The 20,170-nt window shown below is 37.6% G+C and overlaps 1 protein-coding gene across 1 annotated transcript in view; it reads left to right on the plus strand.

The window, feature by feature from the left end:
* Positions 1-269: 269 nt before the first annotated feature.
* The window catches only part of ca16b (carbonic anhydrase XVI b), a 150,054-nt gene continuing 130,153 nt past the window's right edge, over positions 270-20,170 (plus strand). Inside the window, exon 1 of the mRNA XM_007551252.2 lies at positions 270-1,048. Coding sequence (XP_007551314.1) covers positions 964-1,048 — 85 coding nt within the window. The 5' untranslated portion in view covers positions 270-963. The remainder of the gene's footprint in view (positions 1,049-20,170) is intronic.

A 20,170-nucleotide genomic window follows, 5' to 3' on the forward strand; every position in this document is an offset into this window, starting at 1 on the left:
TAAATCAGAGGTAATCTGGATGCTGCTGCGTATTTCTAACTGCAATTTATAAGACGGGCACTTGGATCCAGTGCAGATTGTGCGTAGTCCTAGACAAGAAATGTATTTATGTATTTATTTGAAGTGTTTCCTATCATAACATCTTAGAAACTAACCTCTGGGTCCGTTCCCTGTCATTTTGCATTCAGCAGATCCAGGAACCGCCTCCGTTGCGCCCGCCCCGTCCAGACTCCCTCTCTCATGCCCCCCTTCTCTCTCTCTCTCTCTTTTGCACACACGCACACACAGTCCGTCCGGATAGGATGGGACCAGAGCAGAGCAGTAGCCACATATCCGTGCACGCCTGACCGCTAAGACTACTTCCTGGACCAAAAGAATGGGACATTTCCAGCAACACTTTTCTCCTTCAACCTCGGTCTCGCTGACGCCGCGGATAATCACTTAATAATGACCGCGTATGATCAATAATATTCGACCACTTTTTCCTGTAGTTAAAGACAGCGATTGATTGCCGATTGACTCCCCCCCCTCACCCACTCCCTTCTCCCTCTCCTCCTGCTTTTTCTCCCTACACTTCGGGAATGTCGCTATGTGGAAGCCCGCTGCAGACACGGAGGACTCCAACAACAAGAGATTTTGAATTGTTTTCGCGCAGCCTCTGCGTGCTCGCCGCTTTATTCCTCGAAGCTAAGGAGAGCAGCCCGTGCTCGGTCCGGAGGCGAGTGAATCTGGCTTTTTCAAATCAGTGACTGTATCCTGTGACCGTCAAACCGTTTCTATACTTTGATGCTCTGCCTTCGTGGCCGCCGTGCCAACTTCGGCTTCAGTGTGTGCGTGTGATTCTTTCTAAAGGACAAGCAGCAGCAGCAGAAGAAGAGGAAGAGGAGAGAGGGGTTAAAAAAAAAAAAAGACTAACTTAATCACCCGTTGCCTTTTCTTGTTGCTCTCGATGAGTAGTCTAACATGCGGAAAATACGGGAACCGAGTCACTGGTGGATTTTAACCCTGCTGTTTTTAACCTTGCCCGAACACAAAGACTGTCAACCCGGTAAGTACTTGCAACAAGGTTTTTTGTTTTTTTTTAGCAGCTGTTATGTATTTAGCCGATAGAGTCGCTGTCTATTGTTGACGCCAGTTTTGCTGGACGAAATAGGATTCCCACCTCCCGCCCCCCATATGGGTAACGCTTTGCTGAATTGTTCGCTTGCTGGGCCGAGCCGACATTAAAAGAGCGTCCGACGTTTGGACACGTTCAGCCTCCGTGATTTGTGTGCATGTTATTGATTATGCAGCTGGAGGGTGGCGCAAACTATCCCTGCGTCAACGTGATACAGCTGAATCTGTGTCCGCCGGCTCTTTGACCTTTTTTTCCCCCCCCTTTTTCTTTCTCGTCTCGGCGACCCAACGTCGGCTTATTCAGTCGAAGCGGAATTTCTTTTAACACAATAAAGGGATCTGTTAAAAGAGGTTATTCTTTAAGACATCACCCCCATTATTCACATCCCCTTGGGATTAATCAGATTGTGCAAGCCGCGGGGTTTTGTTAGTTTGGACGCCGCCATATGAGGTGGCCCAAGTTTTATTCCCGGCTTACTGTAGTTGTGGCCAGTTCAAGTCGACCTGTAATTTTGCGGTCATGTGTTGAGGTGGAGGGCGGGGCGATAGTCAGCGCTGTTGGGTAGAATATAGATTGTTCAGTGTATGAGGGGCGATTAATGCTCCTCTGCATACGTCGATAACCTGGTAAACTGAATTTACTAGTTGTCTTTTTGTACTGCAATAAGCAGGGTTGGATTTAGGAAGACCCAGACCCAGGAGTTAGTTTTGGTGCCGTACTCGCACAAGTTTCTTTGAAATATGCAAATTCCCACTTGAGCAAATACACCTTGTCAACACGGAAGCTACACCTCAATCTGCTTAAGTAACTGTTGCGTCCATGCATAGCCCAAATTTAGAACTTTGTATTTCATCCTGGACCAAGTAAGACTAAGTCCAAAAATGGTCTAGGTTTAGATTTAGAAACTTCTCTATATATGTCTATAAATAATACAAAATTGCCAGAAATCAGATGCCAAAACATACAAAAAAGCCTTATCTGATTTACAATTATAAATTAATTTCATGCTTTTCTCAACTGTAATATTGCGTCTACTGTTTATGTGTGGAAAGAATACTCTGTTCTAATTAGAAAAAAAGAGAGAATTATAGTGGTATAACATTTTTTTTAAATTTATTTATACTGTATTAAAGGGTGGAAACAACCTGTAATGTACACTATAAAATGTTAAGCATTCAACCTCTATATGTGCTGACAGCAAGATGCTTCCTCTATAACATCACATATTGTGTCCAGGGAAGAAAAAAAAGTCAGTGTTCCAACCAGAACTATTATCTGTACAACACCGACTAAAAAAAACAAAACAAAACAAAAACATTTACAACAATAATGAAAGTCTGACCAATACAAGGAAACAGTCCTGGAGTTATTTGTACATAACAAGATATGGTGACATATTACTAAAGCACTAGTTAGAGATGCTGTGTTGGCGATCAGTGTGTGTGTTGCCTTTGTTGCGCAGCTTTTCCAATGCAGGATTTGTAACGGTCTTAAACCACTGATCTATAAAAGCTACCCTTTATGTTTATAGATCATTTGGACAGTAATTTTGCGTATTTTCATCTAAATAATGTTTGTTTGGTCATTTCATTTATGCATGCAAATTACAAGATTTAAATAGTTCTCCAAAAACAATTCCAGTACATTTATTAGTTTATGTAAGGACTACTGAAAAGCAGACGATTTTATACCAATTTCAAAATACAAGTACAGAACCATCAAAATGAAAAAAACTGTTCAAGCCAACAGTTCATAAAAATAAAGACACAATATATCGATCAAATAAATTACTGTTAATAAAAGTCCAGTCCTGAGAAAGAAGACAAAAACACAGATTTTTTTCACCTTTAACGCTTAACGTGAATTAGAAACCATCCTGCAATAAACTCCAAATACCAAGACAGTTGTGCTGATTCCGATGGAATATCTTACTCGGTACATACAGTGTCATCAGCATACACCTGGAAACCTGCGCTATGACACAAAACTGGCAGTACAATGTTTTCTTATAGCTATAAAGAAAAAAACCAAGACTTGAGCCTAAGGGCCCTTTCTAAAAAGCTTAGCATCACTTCTAGAAATGTCTTCATCCCTATAAAACAGAGACCAAATATTTTAACAATGCCAACCTCTCTGTGGTGATGTTAAGCATCCACTTGGACAAAGAAGGAGGCGTGAAGAGAGCACCTAAAACCTGCAGCTGCGCCAGAATTACGTTTGTGTTCGGAATATCATCACTTTCTGATAGTTTTATAGTGGCTCATAGAGCATCGAGATAATTTTTCTTTTGAAACTGGATCTGTATAGAGCGTGGTGTTGACCTTCTGACACATGTTGCACACTGTCAGTGAGGCTCGAAGCAAAAGCAGTTAGATCACTTAATTCATTACTGTTGTCTTTTCACTCAAGGTTATATCATGAGACTCTCACAGAAAAACATAAATTGTTAAATAATTATGTGAGTATTGGTTTGGATCAAACAAATCAACAATGATGACATTAATCTAGTTGACGGAACTGCAATAAGTAAGGGTTGTACAAGAGGAGTGTTAAAAGATTAAAAAAATGTTTTCCACATCAAAAGCAGCAGTTAAGACATTTTACTGGAATGCTATTGGGAAAAACTGAAAAAATCTGGAATGTCAGGAGTAGCATGCACTTGACTTAAGAATTGTGTAGATGAAAGATAGTGTGTGTGTGTGTGTGTAGCTAAATAATGCAAAATCAGATATATTGAAGATCACATGAGGAGGGCCTACATGGTCCCATACACGTCCTATTGTTATTTACTTTCTACATTAGTGATTGTTGTCTTGTCAAATTTGCTTAAAATTACTTTACTTGCTGATGAAACAGGTGTTTTTTTTCAGGAAGTTACTTGGTCAGCTTGTCAGCATGGGAATAATCAAATTTAAAAAGTAATGTAAGTAAATCATCATTTTAATAGAACAAAATCTATTATATTTGGTGGTTGAATAACCACTGTACAAATATTAATGATAGAAAGTATACCGATAAACAAAATCAACTGGACTAAATGTAATTGGAAACCAGAAGTAAAATGTGTCAAAACAGAAATGTCTATTCTGTTTGTCAAAAAAAAAATTATTTTGCAAACTGTGTAAAATATAGTTTCATATGTTATGTACTGCCTGTGAATTTGGGGGAAAAAAACATACATTTTCTGCTCTTCAAGCATTAAACAAATTAAATTAAATTAAATTAAAGATAAAGGGTAAGGTAAAGAAGTAGATATCTTTTTGCTCACTTTGGGTTTATGCTTAATGATTTATTAGTTCATTTTTTATAAAAGAAGATCAAATGAATAACTATAGATTTAAGTTAATACTGTACCAATAAGACAATGAGCAAAAGATCAAAGTCAGCAAAATTTCCTGTGACCAATCTTAACCTGTGACCCCCAGAAAAGTTTTACTTTTTTTCCCACCCTTCTGTTAATTAAATGATTAAAATAGCTCTTCTTCTTTTCAGTCGGTAAGTGCATCAACGGGCACAATGTTCTTTGATGCACTTTGTTTTGAGTTTTGCGAAAAAAAATAAAAATAAAATAAATGGGCATATGCTTTGATGCGTAAATGAGGATAATCTTGTAATCCCTTCATTTTTGTGTTGGAATTCAAAACTATTACCTTTATCAAAGAACCCGCAGTTTTTTTTTTTTTTTTTCTGTGTCTTTATGGTCAGTGCTTGTTACATTTAATTGATGAATTTGAGAACAAAGTTTACTCAAATTAATTTACATGTATTATACTCTTTAGAAAGAGGGTTTAGGTTATCACAGTTAGCAGGGCTGACGTTGAGATTCCCGGAAATTGGTATCAGCCAATAAAAGCCTGATAGGTGGATTTTTAATTGGAATGTATTGACCAGGTTTTAAAATATGAAACAAGTTGCTGAACATGGGACAAAGTAGTTTTTTGAGTGTTTGAATATCCGAAAAGATTCTGGTTCTTTTAGCCTTTTTTTGGGGTGGGGGGGGGGGGCAGTCTAAATAAAACATGCATTACAAACATACTGCAAACATCTATGTGTGAAGCAATGCTCATTCTTCCTTTTAACGTCCAGATGTTGTTGTAAAAGCAAAACGCTAAATACCAATAAACTGAAAAAATCCACGCATTTGAGAGAGAGAAAATAAAATCAAAATCAAAAAAAAAAAAAAAGACAAGATGAGAAATTTGGGGCAGCTTGGACACATTTAAGAGACAAGATTAACAGCTGGAGCCTGTGAGTGTCCACCCATTTTAAATACCTCGTTATTTACATGCTGTTTCTATTTTTTATTTTTTTTATTTTTTTTTAACTGTGACTAATAATGCTGTTCCTGACTTATTCCAGATTGACGGCTTGAACAAATATATTTGAAATGGTCGGAGTTCATCTATTCAAAATTTTAATCTAGCAAATTGACAAGATGGTTTCTATTGTCTGCTGCATGCAGAAGTTGACCTTGCTTGTGTGTTTATGCCACAATTGTATATTCACAACAGCAACAGCTATTAGGAGAGTTCCTGAGTCTACTCCAGGGTTGTTGTTTCACGTGTAGTGCCACCTGAAAGCCCACAGATCACCGCCTTCCAGTTTTGTATTTTGATCTCGTCACTTGAATACAGGGATTTTTCATTATACAACCAATCTCTCTGGGTTGATCTCTTGATACCAATTCATGTTATTGACCTCTTAGGAATAGATCCAATTTGTTTTGTGGTTTCCTATTTTACCCTCACAACTCCTTTTGTCTTGTGACTTTGTTGTTGCCAGGTCTTTTCTCAAATGCAAAGCAAACATGCATTAAAAAAACAAAAACAAAAACAAAACCCCAAGTGACACTTTTTAGTTTCAACATTTGAATATCTCATCTTTTTATTTCGGATAGCCATGATATATGATTTAGAAGATGTTTGATTTGATTAATATTTACAGTCTCACTTGGATTTAGGTGTGATTACAGTCAACAGTGGCAGCTCCTCTAAAACCAGTCAGTAATTTTGAGAGTACTTTGTCATTAAGAGGGCTGCACTGAAGGCGTTTGTTGACTGAAAAGACATGTTGGCTCCTCTCCCCACTGGCAAGTGTTTAAGTTACCAGCTGGCTTTACTGATGTAAGTTCAAACATGGTTAATCCAATCACCTGCCAAGTGTTTTTTTTTTTTTCCCTTAAAGTTTCTGTTCTTTTTATGAACAGTTTTCATGATTCACTTAATCTCAAATACATCTTTCCATTTGATCATCCATTTTTCTAAATGTAGGGAGGCTGTGTGGACTTTATGTATCATCAGTGGTTGATACATTAATGCAGAGAGAGAGAGAGAGAGCTATAAGCTAACATAGTGGAATGCCTCCTCTCCTAGACAACCCCCCTTTCACCACCACTTTAAAATCCCTTAGTTCTAAACTTCCACGTCCTCATGTCTTCACATTGCAGCTTTATTGACTGGAGGCTTTACAAGCCCCTAAAAGCTGGGTTTTCTCATATGGCTTGTCTCACCAAACGTCTTGCACAGAGAGGAGGAATGGGGGGGGTGAAGCAATACAGACTGCCCAGCTGACCAGCTTGAAGGTGGTAGAGGACAAATCTAGTTGAACACTGCCATCTGATAGATTGTGTCGTTTCTGGCTGACTGACATGAATCTTTCAAATTCCATCATAGAGTACTGGATGTAAAGCTGAAATGGAAATGTTGTAAATTCAAAGATGAAATGGCTCGTCTTAAATTATACATACTTCATTTAACCCTAACCCTAGCAGGTTTTATCTTGAGGCTTAAACCCATTTCTGCTTCAAGTGTTACGTTTTGGTCCTAAATTGAGAATCACATAGAATAAAAGGTAAATATTCAATGACAAAACGGAAAGAAGCACATAGGAGACATAATTCTAGTGTGTCTATATATGTCATATAAAACTATTTAGGGAGTGCAACAGAACTGGGCATTCAATGTTATTTTTAAAACTCTTGTTAAGATGCTGTCACCCTGCAATATAGGCTAGCCTATTCAAAATATGTGTCATTTGGGTCCGATGGTGAGAAAATGAAGGGGATTTTAAGTCCTGTTCTTTCTCTGATGTTTTTGTGCCATTTATGATGCTCTTTTGTTCTTAATAGTTCATGTGCATAGGTATAAAAGCTGTTGAAGTCAGTGTTCTGCCACATCAGGAGTATGTCAGTATTATGTGTTGTGTTGCATTTAAATACCACTTAACCATCTGTAAATAAAACGTGAATGCTTTAAGTACCCCTTAAAGCTAGAGTATATAACTTTTATAAAAAGAAATGTTTTTTTCTTTTACATATTTGTTAACACTGTCACTTTGCTGTGACAGTGTCACATTTGTGTGAACAAATCAATTACCTCTGCCTTCTCCCAGTGCTAACAGCAGAAGGCAGTTAGCACTGGTTGATCAAAAACAACCAGAGACAGGAGAAGAGCCTTAGTGCTGTCAATCAGACTTAGGTAGTGCTGCCATTTTACATTCAGTTTCAAGCATCCAGCAAGTTGAGGCGAGTAAAGTGTCAATGGGGCAGAGAAATTAAGTAATAGTCATTATTGGTTAACCGCTGTGATATTTGAATAGCAATGGGTTAAATTCTGTAACTGTGGTTTACATGTGTGNTTTTTTTTTTTTTTTTTTTTTACATATTTGTTAACACTATCACTTTGCTGTGACAGTGTCACATTTGTGTGAACAAATCAATTACCTCTGCCTTCTCCCAGTGCTAACAACGGAAGGCAGTTAGCACTGGTTGATCAAAAACAACCAGAGACAGGAGAAGAGCCTTAGTGCTGTCAATCAGACTTAGTTACGTGCTGCTCACACTATCCCCATTGCTCTTTGCTACACTACAGTGTTTTCCCGATAGTAGAGCCTGTCATGAATACCAAGCATGTCCATTGATGATGGCAGATAAAGGTTTTTCTGCCAGCATGCCCAGGTGGGCCCCATATGGGGAAAAGGAGGGCAGACCAGATGGGTCCCATATGGGTTTGTCCGCGGGTTCCACGGTGGCCCCACATGGGTTGGCCCATGTAGGGCCACAGCCCACATGGGCCCTACATGGGCCCTACATGGTGGTGGGCCCACATGGGTTTGCCCATTTAGGGCCCATGTAGGGCCCACATAGGCTGTGGCCCTACATGGGCCAACCCATGTGGGACCACCGTGGAACCCGCGGACAAACCCATATGGGACCAATCTGGTCTGCCTACCTTTCCCCCATATGGGGCCCACCTAGGCATTTAGCAGCACATACAGATACATTATTGACTGCGCCAAGACACTCCTCCTGTCTCTGATTGGTTGTTTTTGATTGAGAATGGTGAATTTTTACAGAACGCTATAGTAACTGAAGGAGGAGGTAGAGGAGCTTGACTTTATTTTTTCTTTTTATAGATTACCTGTCTTATACCATTCAGTCACAACATAGTGACTGCTTAACAACTATATAAAAAGGTTGTTTTTAAAAAAACAAAAAAAAAACAAAAAAACAGTTACACACTGTAGCTTTCACTAGGGATTCTAAAAGTAGGTAGTGCTGCCATTTTACATTCAGTTTCAAGCATCCAGCAAGTTGAGGCAAGTAAAGTGTCAATGGGGCAGAGAAATTAAGTAATAGTCATTATTGGTTAACCGCTGTGATATTTGAATAGCAATGGGTTAAATTCTGTAACTGTGGTTTACATGTGTGGTATATGTGGCATTTGAGAAATTATGTTGAAGAATTTTTTTTGACCTTCCTCAAAAAAAAAAGTCATGGCAGCCTGATCCACATGGTGTGAACCCATACAGTGTCAAATGAAAAGCAGTATTTTTGGAGTTTTTTCTTTTCTGTCATTAAAATAAAAAGGTAGATGCACACTAATCTAATTTTGGCATAAAGATTAATCCTCGGTAACTGATTTGGACTCAGTTTTGTGTCATGCCACTACCCTGGTAGCTATGACAGTGGATACTGCTTAAGAGATACTACATTAGCCTACAGACAAGAAACCATGGATACAACTCACATACTCAACTCTGCTAACATTGCAAACATAACTTTGCAATGTTATGTTTTATTAGTATTGAACATGCAAAGGTTAGTAATTGTGATTTTTAGCCTATGCCTTTTTGTTTCAAGTGAATCCCTAAAAATCTGCTTCTAAACGCCTCTTACATGGAAGCAAGCGCAAAGGGAGAGTTTGAAATGCGACTTCAGCCTAGGTAAACTGTAGACGGCCCCCTCTCAGCTTTTGATAACAGTATTTTAGGCAAACACAAACGTCTTTCCTTTTTTTAATTGACAGTGTTGCAATTACAGTGCTCTTGCGCTCATTAAAGCCAATGATCATCTTCCTGTTTGGAGCATTCAATGAAAATACAGCAATGCAGAAAAGGATTAGACTGAATGGGCTTTTATCCTACTGGCAATTCATTTTAGGCATGCAAGGACCTCGGCAAACAAAACAGAAAAAGAAAAGAGTCAGTTATTCAATAAACGTAATGGCTATTTCTATAGTACTGTTAATAGGGAAAATTGCTTTTCAAAGGACATGTATTAAATTGATTTGGATTTAGGTTAAAAATCTATATTTTTTTGAATTGGTCACAAAAAAATCTAAATAGTAGACATGCCATGTCAACAGCACTGGGCAGGTATGAATTGAGTTTTAGAAGAGTGTTGATCCTTTGCCAGTTATCAATTAAATGCCGGAAAAAAAAATGTGTGAGAAAATGTGTTTCTGTCAGTGAAAACCATTATGACCATAATGGAATCATGATTATCTCCAATAATTGTGATAATATGATTAATTGGTAACCATGACAGGCCTGGATACAAAGTGGGCAAACATTTTATTAATTTAATAAGTGACGTCCGGACACCCTGCTGTGCCAGCAGGATGCCAGCTGTCTGGATCTCACTGATGTCGGCAGCGCCATCATTATCATCCAGGTCCTTCATATCTTCTCCTGATAATTAGCACAATGTGCATCATGCTGGCAAAAGCTCTTCGAAAGGGAACAGTTGTGGTTTTAAAATAGCCTCACTAAGTTCTGCTCAGTCTCAATCATATATGGGCTCAGCTTGCCGTTATCTTGTTGTCTTTCCACCAGCTGCTTGTGCCACCCACTAAATGGTCCGATGGGGAAACATTGCAACTGTAATCACTTTTCACTGGTGTGTATATAATTTGCTGTGGATCCTTTTTACTGGTGATGCTCATCCTTCCCTCTCTGCTTTCACATTTAATGACTAGCTTATTTATCTTTCTAATTAAACTGGTGAAACTTTTCACACTACAATGCATTACTGTTCCCAGTAACATTTTTTAACTGTGATAGTTTTGAAACTGTAATGGTGATAACTTTGCTTTTTTAAAATTTATTTATTTATTTATTTTTTTATAACAGCTGCCTGATTTCAGAGAACTGAGACTCGGCACGCAACTCGTACCTTATTATGGTGGTTAAGCAGTGATCACCATTGTGGTTTGGGAAAAAAACACCCCAGCATGTTTACCTCGAACTGATCAGCTGTGAAAAATGTGCTTCATTTGGCTGAAACAGCTTGTAAAACGAGATATGCCCATTATTATTCCACACCTTCCCTCAGAGCTTGTAGTCACTAACAAATTAAAAGTTACGTTTATTTATGCTACGGCACAAATACATTTATCATGAAGCAGATTTAGTTCACTTAGTACCTGTACATACTTGGAAAAGGACCTTCAGGTCCTAATGGTGTAAGAGCAATGAGAACAGCCTGGAAATTAAAACACATTTTCATGAACACAATCAGGAATTGATTTAGGGTTTGAGATTATTGTTCCAATCAGAGAATGGTTTTCTTTTCTCCTTTTTGGGGGTTTGAGAATAAATCTTTCAGCGTCGCTGTAGATGGAATAGAAAGCAGAGAAAAGCCTTTATCATCTCTCTGGTGTAAGGAGAGTAAGGATGTATGCAAGTGTATGTTTTAGTTTCCAGAATTTGTTGCTAATTCAACATGTTTGCCAACTTTCTTTTTATTCAAAAGTGTATTTGGGGATGTTAGATAATTTCACAGTGCTGTTTTTGCTGGAGAGCGGGAAGAGGAAATGTTTGCTATAATATATATTGTGGTATAGTAATTGTTTCGCCATCTGTGAAATTGCACTGCTAATAATCAGTTAACATGATCAGTTCAGCTGCCAATTTATCCCACACTGTCCACGACACCATCACTGGAAAAAGTATTAATTCTGAAAGCCTGTTGCCTAATAAATACATTTGGTTATTTCGAGTGTTTCCTATACATGAGGACTATTAATATCACACTCGTCAAGGTGTTAAACCTTCTTTTTCAGCAGAAGTTTTTTTTTCTGATTGAAAAAAACCTGCTGATTTGGTGCCTTTTACTCAGAAAGTTTTATACGTTTATTTTCTTGTACCCTTGTAGTCATTATTAATGAGTAAAGCTAAAGATTTGGTCATTTCATGTGTAGACGAAAGAAATATTTTCACAACATTGTATTTCTCTGACCAGGGCATCTTTAAGTCTAAGCTCAAGACTTACTTTTTCAGACAAACTAATAAAACCATGTTACATGGTGGCATTGCGCCTATCGTTCTTTTTCTATTAGTTTTCTATACAATTTCTACTTATAGTTTTCTTGCGTTGGAATTTTTACTGAAATATACTTCAGTCTCTTTAGTGGATTAAGTGCTGTATGAATCAATCAATGTGCACGCAACAACATTTTGTTTCACGTGAGGGTGTTTTTTTTTTTAGCAACATATCTTTAGCAAACAGATTATGGTGATTACGATTTTGGATACCTTTTACATAGACATGCAATTTCTGTAATAGGTAATGATCAGTGCTTCTAAATTGAGTTGTTGCAAAATAGTTTTTAATATGTTGAACACTAAACTGTAGTTACGGACCGCTCAAGAAACAATCCATTTTTACATGTAGAAATAACAGCTCATTATGTCACTAAAAATATGACTCTAAGTAAATGTTTTATCTGAATCTCAGCAGCAGATCAAATCCAATTGAAAACAGTATAACTACATAAATCATGATATTTACATAAGCGTCAGTGCAAACATTTGCCCTAAAACTACCGGCTTAATTTATTAATACCATTTTAAATCTTAGGTGGTTTAACAAACAAATTCTTTCTTCTAGCCAGACAAAGAATTAGCGTTTGCAGCTGTGTAGGACTTGCTACTGGTTTGATGGAAAAACCATGAACAGGGGCATTTTTCTGACCTAAGGGGCCACATTAGGGACATTAGGTTTAACAAGCTGACGATTAGTAGTCTACAGAATGCCACACTGTTTGTTTGCTTTTTTTTTCTTCTTCTCATTTTTAAGAAGCTTTTGTGACGCTAGTAGCCTTTGTTTATTAGTATCTTGGCATGAAGAAGGGCATAGAGAGAAAGGGGATGACATACAGTAAATGGCTCGGGGTCGGGTATCAAACCCAGCAGATTTGTTAAGGACTGTAACCCCTATTGGTGTACCCTTGTGTGTGTGCGCAACAATGGAGGCTTATGCGAGAAACAGACCATTTTTGGACTCCTAAGTAAAAGCTGCGCTATAAATCATCATTGCAATATCTGTGTGTGCATTAACAATATTGCAAGGGACAGTTTGGAACGCAGTGTTTGTTGGTTGGTATTTCAAGTTGTCATGAGTGCACACTTTGCATGCCAATAAGATATTTAGCTTGTCGGACAGAGTCTCGCTGCCAAGATGACCACATCTCAGAGATTATGCTAAAGCTTATAGAGCGTGTTGGAAGCAATAATATCACAGCAGCCCCACTCTTCAGTACCCCTGGGTTAGAATTTATTTACAAATCATTGACTTTTGCCCTATATCATAATAGTGAGTTTATCATGGCCTGCGGGACACACACCACTGTTAGGTTTCATCATTCTAAAAACAAAAGCTATTTAATGTTCTGTGATTTTTAGCACCCGATGCACATAAGAAGCAACCAAATTACTCATGGGGGCTTTTTCACTCAGATTATCATTACATTAGCACTGTGAGATGACCAATCATTCTAAATATATGAGTAAAGTACTAACTACATTTAATGACACCAGCTCTCAGTTTGCTGCAGTTTATGACTGCACAGGTAGATGTCACTAAATTCCATATACTGCTTCTATGACTGGCACCAATTGTTTAGTGGGTATACTAGTATACGTAGTAAAAGTTATTGAATATGAATTTATTGCCACCTCCTTTCTTTGTTGCAATTACACTTGCATTTTTCAGATCCCCAATCTAAGAGCGCTTGCTTTAGTTTTCTTTTTTACTTTTGCACATGTGTTGCTTTTCTTCATGAAAGCCTGAGGAACAAATATGTGAGAACAGTTCTCTGGCTTATGTGTCCACCGGCTACATCGATTTCCAGTTGTGCCACGGCTTTGTCATGTCTCTTTTGGGATTTTCATAACTTTCAGAAATGGAGCACCCTCAAGCAGTCTGTTCTGTAGCAGCCATGTTCCCAAAGATGTTGGCAGTTGCTTTAGGGTTTTCTTTTTGTTTTTACAGGCTTATAGGAGACACAGATTCCCAGCTCATATCTAATCAATCTAGCCAGGAGTACTCTGGGACTGTGTTTTACTTGCTTTAATTACTACAGCTGCCAATATCTGAGGGAACAACTGTGGCATTTGCTCTCATCCTTTTCATATTTGTGTGGAAAAAATTAATAACAAATGAAAAAAAAATGTCATTAAACATTCATTTCATTTTGTCGATCTGTATTTACATATTCACTGTTAAAATTTATGCTTCAGAGAAAGCAGTCAGGCAAAGGCAGATCTAGTAGTATAAATACATTGCAAGATGGCGACCAGAGCCCGGAGTGAAGTAGAACGTCATGTGCCTGCTGAACATTAGCTCCCTTACTGACATAGGCAGTGTGATCGCCCTGCCTGGAAATACGGAAATTGTTTTTTTTTTTTTTTAATTTTATTTTAAAGTGGAATATTCCAGCCGATGTGAGACTGAAATAGTTAAAACTCAGTTTATTTCCTAAGATAATCTCAGTAAGTTGACGTTAGCAGTGATTAAGCTGTTTATTTGCCTAACTTATGTTAATGGAGGCGATCAGTCATCACTTCATTACGTGATGTGTACGGTTGAGTTCACTTAGTCTTTCAGCCAAGACACTCAGAAGCTGGTCACAGTAGCATTTTAATCATTCAGGATGACTCACAGCCACTTCACTCCAGATCAAGACAGATTTCATCTGTCTCCGAGACATTAAGCCCAAAACACACACACAGACTAACTGGATTTGACCAGGTGGGTTTGAAACAAGGGAAGAAAATTGCCATTGGGGAAGCTAGTGTACTTATTTCCTGTGCTACGTGACAATGGTGATTAATATCCAGGCAACAAGACACTTTCACTAAAGGACATCTCCTACACTGGAGGACTTGGCCATATCAATAAATGTCCTTTGTCCTTCAGTTGCTATGTCCGCTCTCCCCTTAACAATCTTGCCACGATGTGATACTGTGTCAGCTTTACTTACAGCTGAACTGTCAGTCACTGCTGCCCTGTAGAGAGCGAAGACAATGGAAGCTTCAGGCTTCTTTTTCCTTTATTGTGTTATTGTGGGTCAACGCACCATGTGTGTTTTCTTTGTGCTCGAGTCTTTGTTGTTGACGTCAGTTAAGATTGCCTTTTTCTGATGTGAGGAAAGACGAATTCAATCTCCTCGACAAAGCTCATTTTGCCCGTCATGAACTACGGCTGAAATCATTTAAATATATGGGATTAGGCAACACATGTTTTATCAAGCTGCTAGTGCTGTGCTGAATGCAGAATGAGCTGCCTGAATGACAATCAAGGTGGTTTTTTTATTATTTAAGTTTTAATGTTTGCACAAATTTAACAAGTATAGAAACTGAATTGTATCTGTTGTTCTGTAAATGCATGGTATGGTATTAAAATTGGTTATTTGGAGTTCAAATTGGATAACTGCAGTCTTTTCTTTTTTTTTTTTTTAATAAAATAATCCACTCTGCTGACCATTTTAATGGTCCGGAGTAGGAACGAACTGGCATGAGGTCCTTAATGTATGATATCCTGGAGTAAAAAGAAAATAATATTTGTTTTTTATTTAAGTAACTATTTCTAGTGCCTTAAAAAAACATATTAAATGTGCTGATTATCACTGGTATAATATTGTGTTGACTATTATTGAAACCGTAACTTTTTTATGTCCTGCTTGAAGCTGCATTATGTAACATTTATGAAAAATATATTATTTTACATATTTGTTAAAACTTTATTTATAGTGTGATGCAGGTAATTTGTGGGGAAAAAAATCGAGATCCTCTGCCTTCTGCCAGTGCTCCTAGTACTAACTAGAAACAACCAATGAGAGGTAGGAGCATTGTTAGGAAGCATATACACATACTAATATTATTATTTATTCCAGTACGTCTGATGGTCTTGTTGCAAAGCACCAACCTATGGTATGTAAAACCACATATAACGTAATACCTTGTTCACCATTGAATACCTTATTTTTAGGGTATTTGTAAGTATGAAAATAATTTTAAAGAAAAAAACATCCTCAGCACTTCAATGTAGTTGTAGTTAAGGACTTACATTCTTGTGTCCTTTCTATTGTCCTGATTTCATGAAATCCTTGTCAAATGTTTTTATTCCTCCTCCTTAGCACTCTTTGAGATCAGTCCTGAGGCACTGGGTTTCAAGTGAGATTGATGTTCTGTTTGTTTCTCTCACACTTCGGCTACCTCACACGGAGAGAAAGCACTAAAAACATCAATGGAAGGAAAAGGATAATTGGTGTTTAACTACGTTACTTAAAACCTCTATCGTATCTGAGCTAATTCTAGGCATCTATCAAGTGGTTAGGTAAATTTTGAAATGATCAAATACTACCATTTCATCTTGAACAATTTTCTTTGTGTGAAAATGACAGAGGAAGCAGGTGATTAGATTTTGATGGTGGCTAATTTCAGAAGATTCCAGCGAAGAGGATCTGCTGAGTTCAATGCTTTTTTTTATTTTTTTTTTGTTTTGGGAGCAAGAACAGGAGTTCACACTCTACCCTATCGATCCTGTTGACATGCTCCCCTTTAGGGAATGCAAATGTTTCTGTTCTTCAACACAAACATCCAAACCTTCCTCATAGTGGAACCCTAATTAACTTGAGATTTGAATACCATGGCCTTTCCATTTGACATTTCCATATTTCAGAAACATATTGTTTTATACTTCCCAACAAAGAGAACCCCCGCATTTATCAGTCAGTGAAGTTTTACGACGAACGAGTCAACAGCTGAATTTATCGAACACTTCCAAACAAAACACCTTCCACTTGATCCCTGCATAATTCCTGCCATGCTGTCATACAAATTCCTCCTTGTGTGCGTCTCTGTCAAACGCTGGTGTTAACTATAAGTAAGGAGGCAGCTGCCATATGTTATTGTCAAAGCCGGCCTACACCTACAGCACATGTGTTTTCCCCCCGCAGAACAGATCTATCCCAAGGTAACCACTAATCACTCAGGGATTCCAGCAATCATCGCTCCACATGCCCATCAGTAAGGGTCAAGAAAAAGGAGACGGCAGCCACTCGTCTGCACCAATTTCCTGGCCTCTCTAAGCAATGATCTGTGTAGCTTACACATTAAAAGTTAAAAGGCTTTGAACGAGCCTCATCACACTTTTGTTTTTGTTGTGCGTTTTTTGTCACTGCAAAGGTGAAAGTCGAGTAGGAATGCAAAACCAAATCTGAGGAAACAGATCTGTTAGGGTCCTAACATCTTTGAATGCCCTTCATTAGAGATTAATAAATTATATCAAGATAAACCAATGTTTTAAATTGTTACAGTTTTAAAACCATGTCATATCATTCTTATGGTTTAAGGTATTTTTAATTGGAAGCTATATGAAAACAATTGTACAGTTATGGACTACGGCATACCACACTACTACCAGGCTCTGTGGACTGCTGGTCAACTGGCTTAAAGGAAGCTACTACATACACACATATAAATAAAATACAGACATGTGAAAGCTAAAGAGTTATTTTCATTTATACGAGTTATTTTCATCACTTATAAAGTTTTAAGATGACAATTGGCAAGTTACGAGAAGCATGTTAAAGACAAAGCTAACCGCATAATCTCAGCTTGTTTTATTCAACAAGGAGCAATATTGCAAAAAATGCATAATAATCTCTTTAATAGTAAAGTTTACTTGAAAACTGCTAATTTCAGATAGTATTTATTCTAAATGTTTATATAAGTCTGTTTGAAAATTTGCAGTATGTGTCTGTTTTCTTCTTTTCTCTCGTTCCCATCTGTGCTTCCGACATTCTGTGACCTTCTGCATTGTAACCAATGTAAACATCTGCTGCCGTGAGACTCTATCCTGGCTAAACATTACACTAGCATGTAGAATGTAAGTTCATTAACAGTCAGAATATATTAGCAGACAATTATTGTACTCCAAACAGTCCTTTGCGATATGAATATTGCACGCACTGATATTGCATTGAAGATGTATTCACAAAATATGGTACAATTTTAACCTAATAGTTATTTGACCATATGATGGTATTTCTAGACTTACTTAGATGGTTAGAAACGAACCAGTAAGTACAGAAAGCATAGGAAGTATGATACAGAAAGTATGGAAAAAGTAAAAACCTAGAGGATGTCACGTAAAAGTAACTTATGTTCGTATCCAAAGCTGGATGTATATTTTACAATCCCCATCCCAATGTACATGCTCTATTCAAAATGATGGTGAATCAACATGACACTCATAGTTTGTAAATGCAACAGAATGACCTTGTTGCAGGTACAAAGAGGGTCATTCTGTTTGTACATGCACTAAAATAAATAACATTTTAGTGTTTTCTAAAATGTCATTTATTTCTTTGTATTTAGACCCTCATCAAGCATCTTTTGAAATGCATCCAGGTAAGAATCGATGAAAGCAGATTTCAAGTGGTAAGCAGACTTTCTCGAGTATCTGCACACATAAACAGCTCATTTAATATTCCTGTTATTTTATAAACAATGTGTTGAAGACCTCAATTGTTAAATAGTTTGACAAGATTACCTTTCAGTTTAAACTGAAAGCTTTTTTTTGCTTTTTGTTGCTCTGGACACAGTGTGTTACTTCAGCTTGTTTAGAAATGTTACAACAGCTGGCACTTTAAACATTATTATTTTATTTTTTTTTACTTTGAACCTGAATCACATGATTTTTTTTTTTTTTTTCCATGGCCATCTTTGTTAAGTCTGAAAGATTGGCAGCTATAGGCCCAGGTTGGACGATGGCTTCACCACACAGCTGTGGTGTGGTATTTGATTTGAATCACTGCCTTGAGTTGGAGCCAAGTGGCCCTCAATTGAATGTTGCTTTTCACTCTTTGTTTGCTCCTGTGTGTGCCGGTTCGTACATTTAGGAGGCTGGAATTTGTTTTTCTGCAAATTTAACTACATGGAGATGACGAGATCAGTGCCAGAGTGGCCTCTGTGTGTTTGATGTGAAACACGTATGAGTGTCTCTTGATGGTTTATCGGAAAACAACCTAGCTGCTCTGTGTGCGTCGAAGAACACGACCGAAAGAGAGCGAATGTCGAGGAGTTGTGATCTGAGCAGGTGTCCCCTTTTGTTGTGAGTGATGCGTTGCAGGAGATTGTTTCTACTGTAATAATTTTGTAATCCCCTTTGGTTAATTAGTGGGCACCTCGTTAGAGCTTGCCACATTATTTTCTTTTTCCATCGTTATTTGTCCCAAATTAATTAGAACAATTTTGTATACGTTTGAAACTTTATATTCCTCAGTGATATAAACATGAATTTATGCAAGCATTGACCGGTCACTAGAGTCCTTTTCTTTTACTTGACAAAATTGTGATGAGTGATCCCATTGCCAATGGTTACCAGATGTCTTCAGTTAGAAACAAAACAGTGGGCACTAATTAGCTACAGGAAAATGAGATATTTTTAGTGAAAGACAGGAATTTTCATAATTTATATCATAAAAAATATAAAATTGAACCTCACAACCGTTAATTAATCACCTAAACTACTTTTATTGATGCTTCTGTATTTGAAAATACCTTGTCCATATCAGGTTTACACTGTTGCAGAGGGAGATGAAATTATTCCATTTTTCAAGGTGAAAGTAGACATGGCATAAGCTGTACAGACTCTATAGGGTGCTGATGCTCAGTTCATGCTGGGACAGTCACCTATGACATTGTCAACTTTCTGTGTGAAGAGCACATATTTTATTCTCTCACCTTTAAGTTTAAATGTAGCAGAAAACAATGTGTTATTATGACAGATTAGTACAATGTCTCCTGAAAGGACCTTAATCTAGTTTTAGGTAGGGTTGCATGATAATATATCAAAATAAAGAGTCACCCCAACTGCCAAATATGTTGTCTGCTACAATTTCCTAAGGATAAACATGTAGGAGAACCTTTTTAGAGAGAGCTGTTTTCGGTTTAATGAGCTCTTCAGGTATCTCCAGATGTTTTGTATTAACAAAGCACACAAAAGTAGAAATGGCATCAAGTATTTCTTACACGATAAACTTTATGCTCACAAACAACACTTGTGGTCAGCTTCGTGGTTTAATCCTGGGGCAGAAAGTGTTTCCAACAGAGAGAGAGTGGTTTTTGGTTGGTGAGGACAAATCTAGAATCTTCATTTGCGTACCTCTTTGGATCTCACCCACGTTTCCTGCATTGATTGTCTTTATAGCAAAAGTGCTCGCTCCATCCGTTTTTGTGTTGACAGTAAGAGACCTTGCATTCATTTGACATATTCCTGTAAGGTGTTTGTTGTCAGGAAAAGTATCTATTTTCTGTCTACAACCACAGAGAATGGCAGGCATCAAAGCAACCCTTTTACAGATATGTCAGCGTGGTGTAAGGTTTGTTCTTTGGCCAGAAAAATGCATTTTTTCAATCCTTTGAAAATTGATGGGAAAGCTGATCCTGACATACATGTTTCACAATTTGATAAATTCTTACGTT

Source organism: Poecilia formosa, unplaced genomic scaffold (genome assembly GCF_000485575.1).
Source record: "Poecilia formosa unplaced genomic scaffold, Poecilia_formosa-5.1.2 Scaffold2, whole genome shotgun sequence".
Lineage (NCBI taxonomy): Eukaryota > Metazoa > Chordata > Actinopteri > Cyprinodontiformes > Poeciliidae > Poecilia > Poecilia formosa.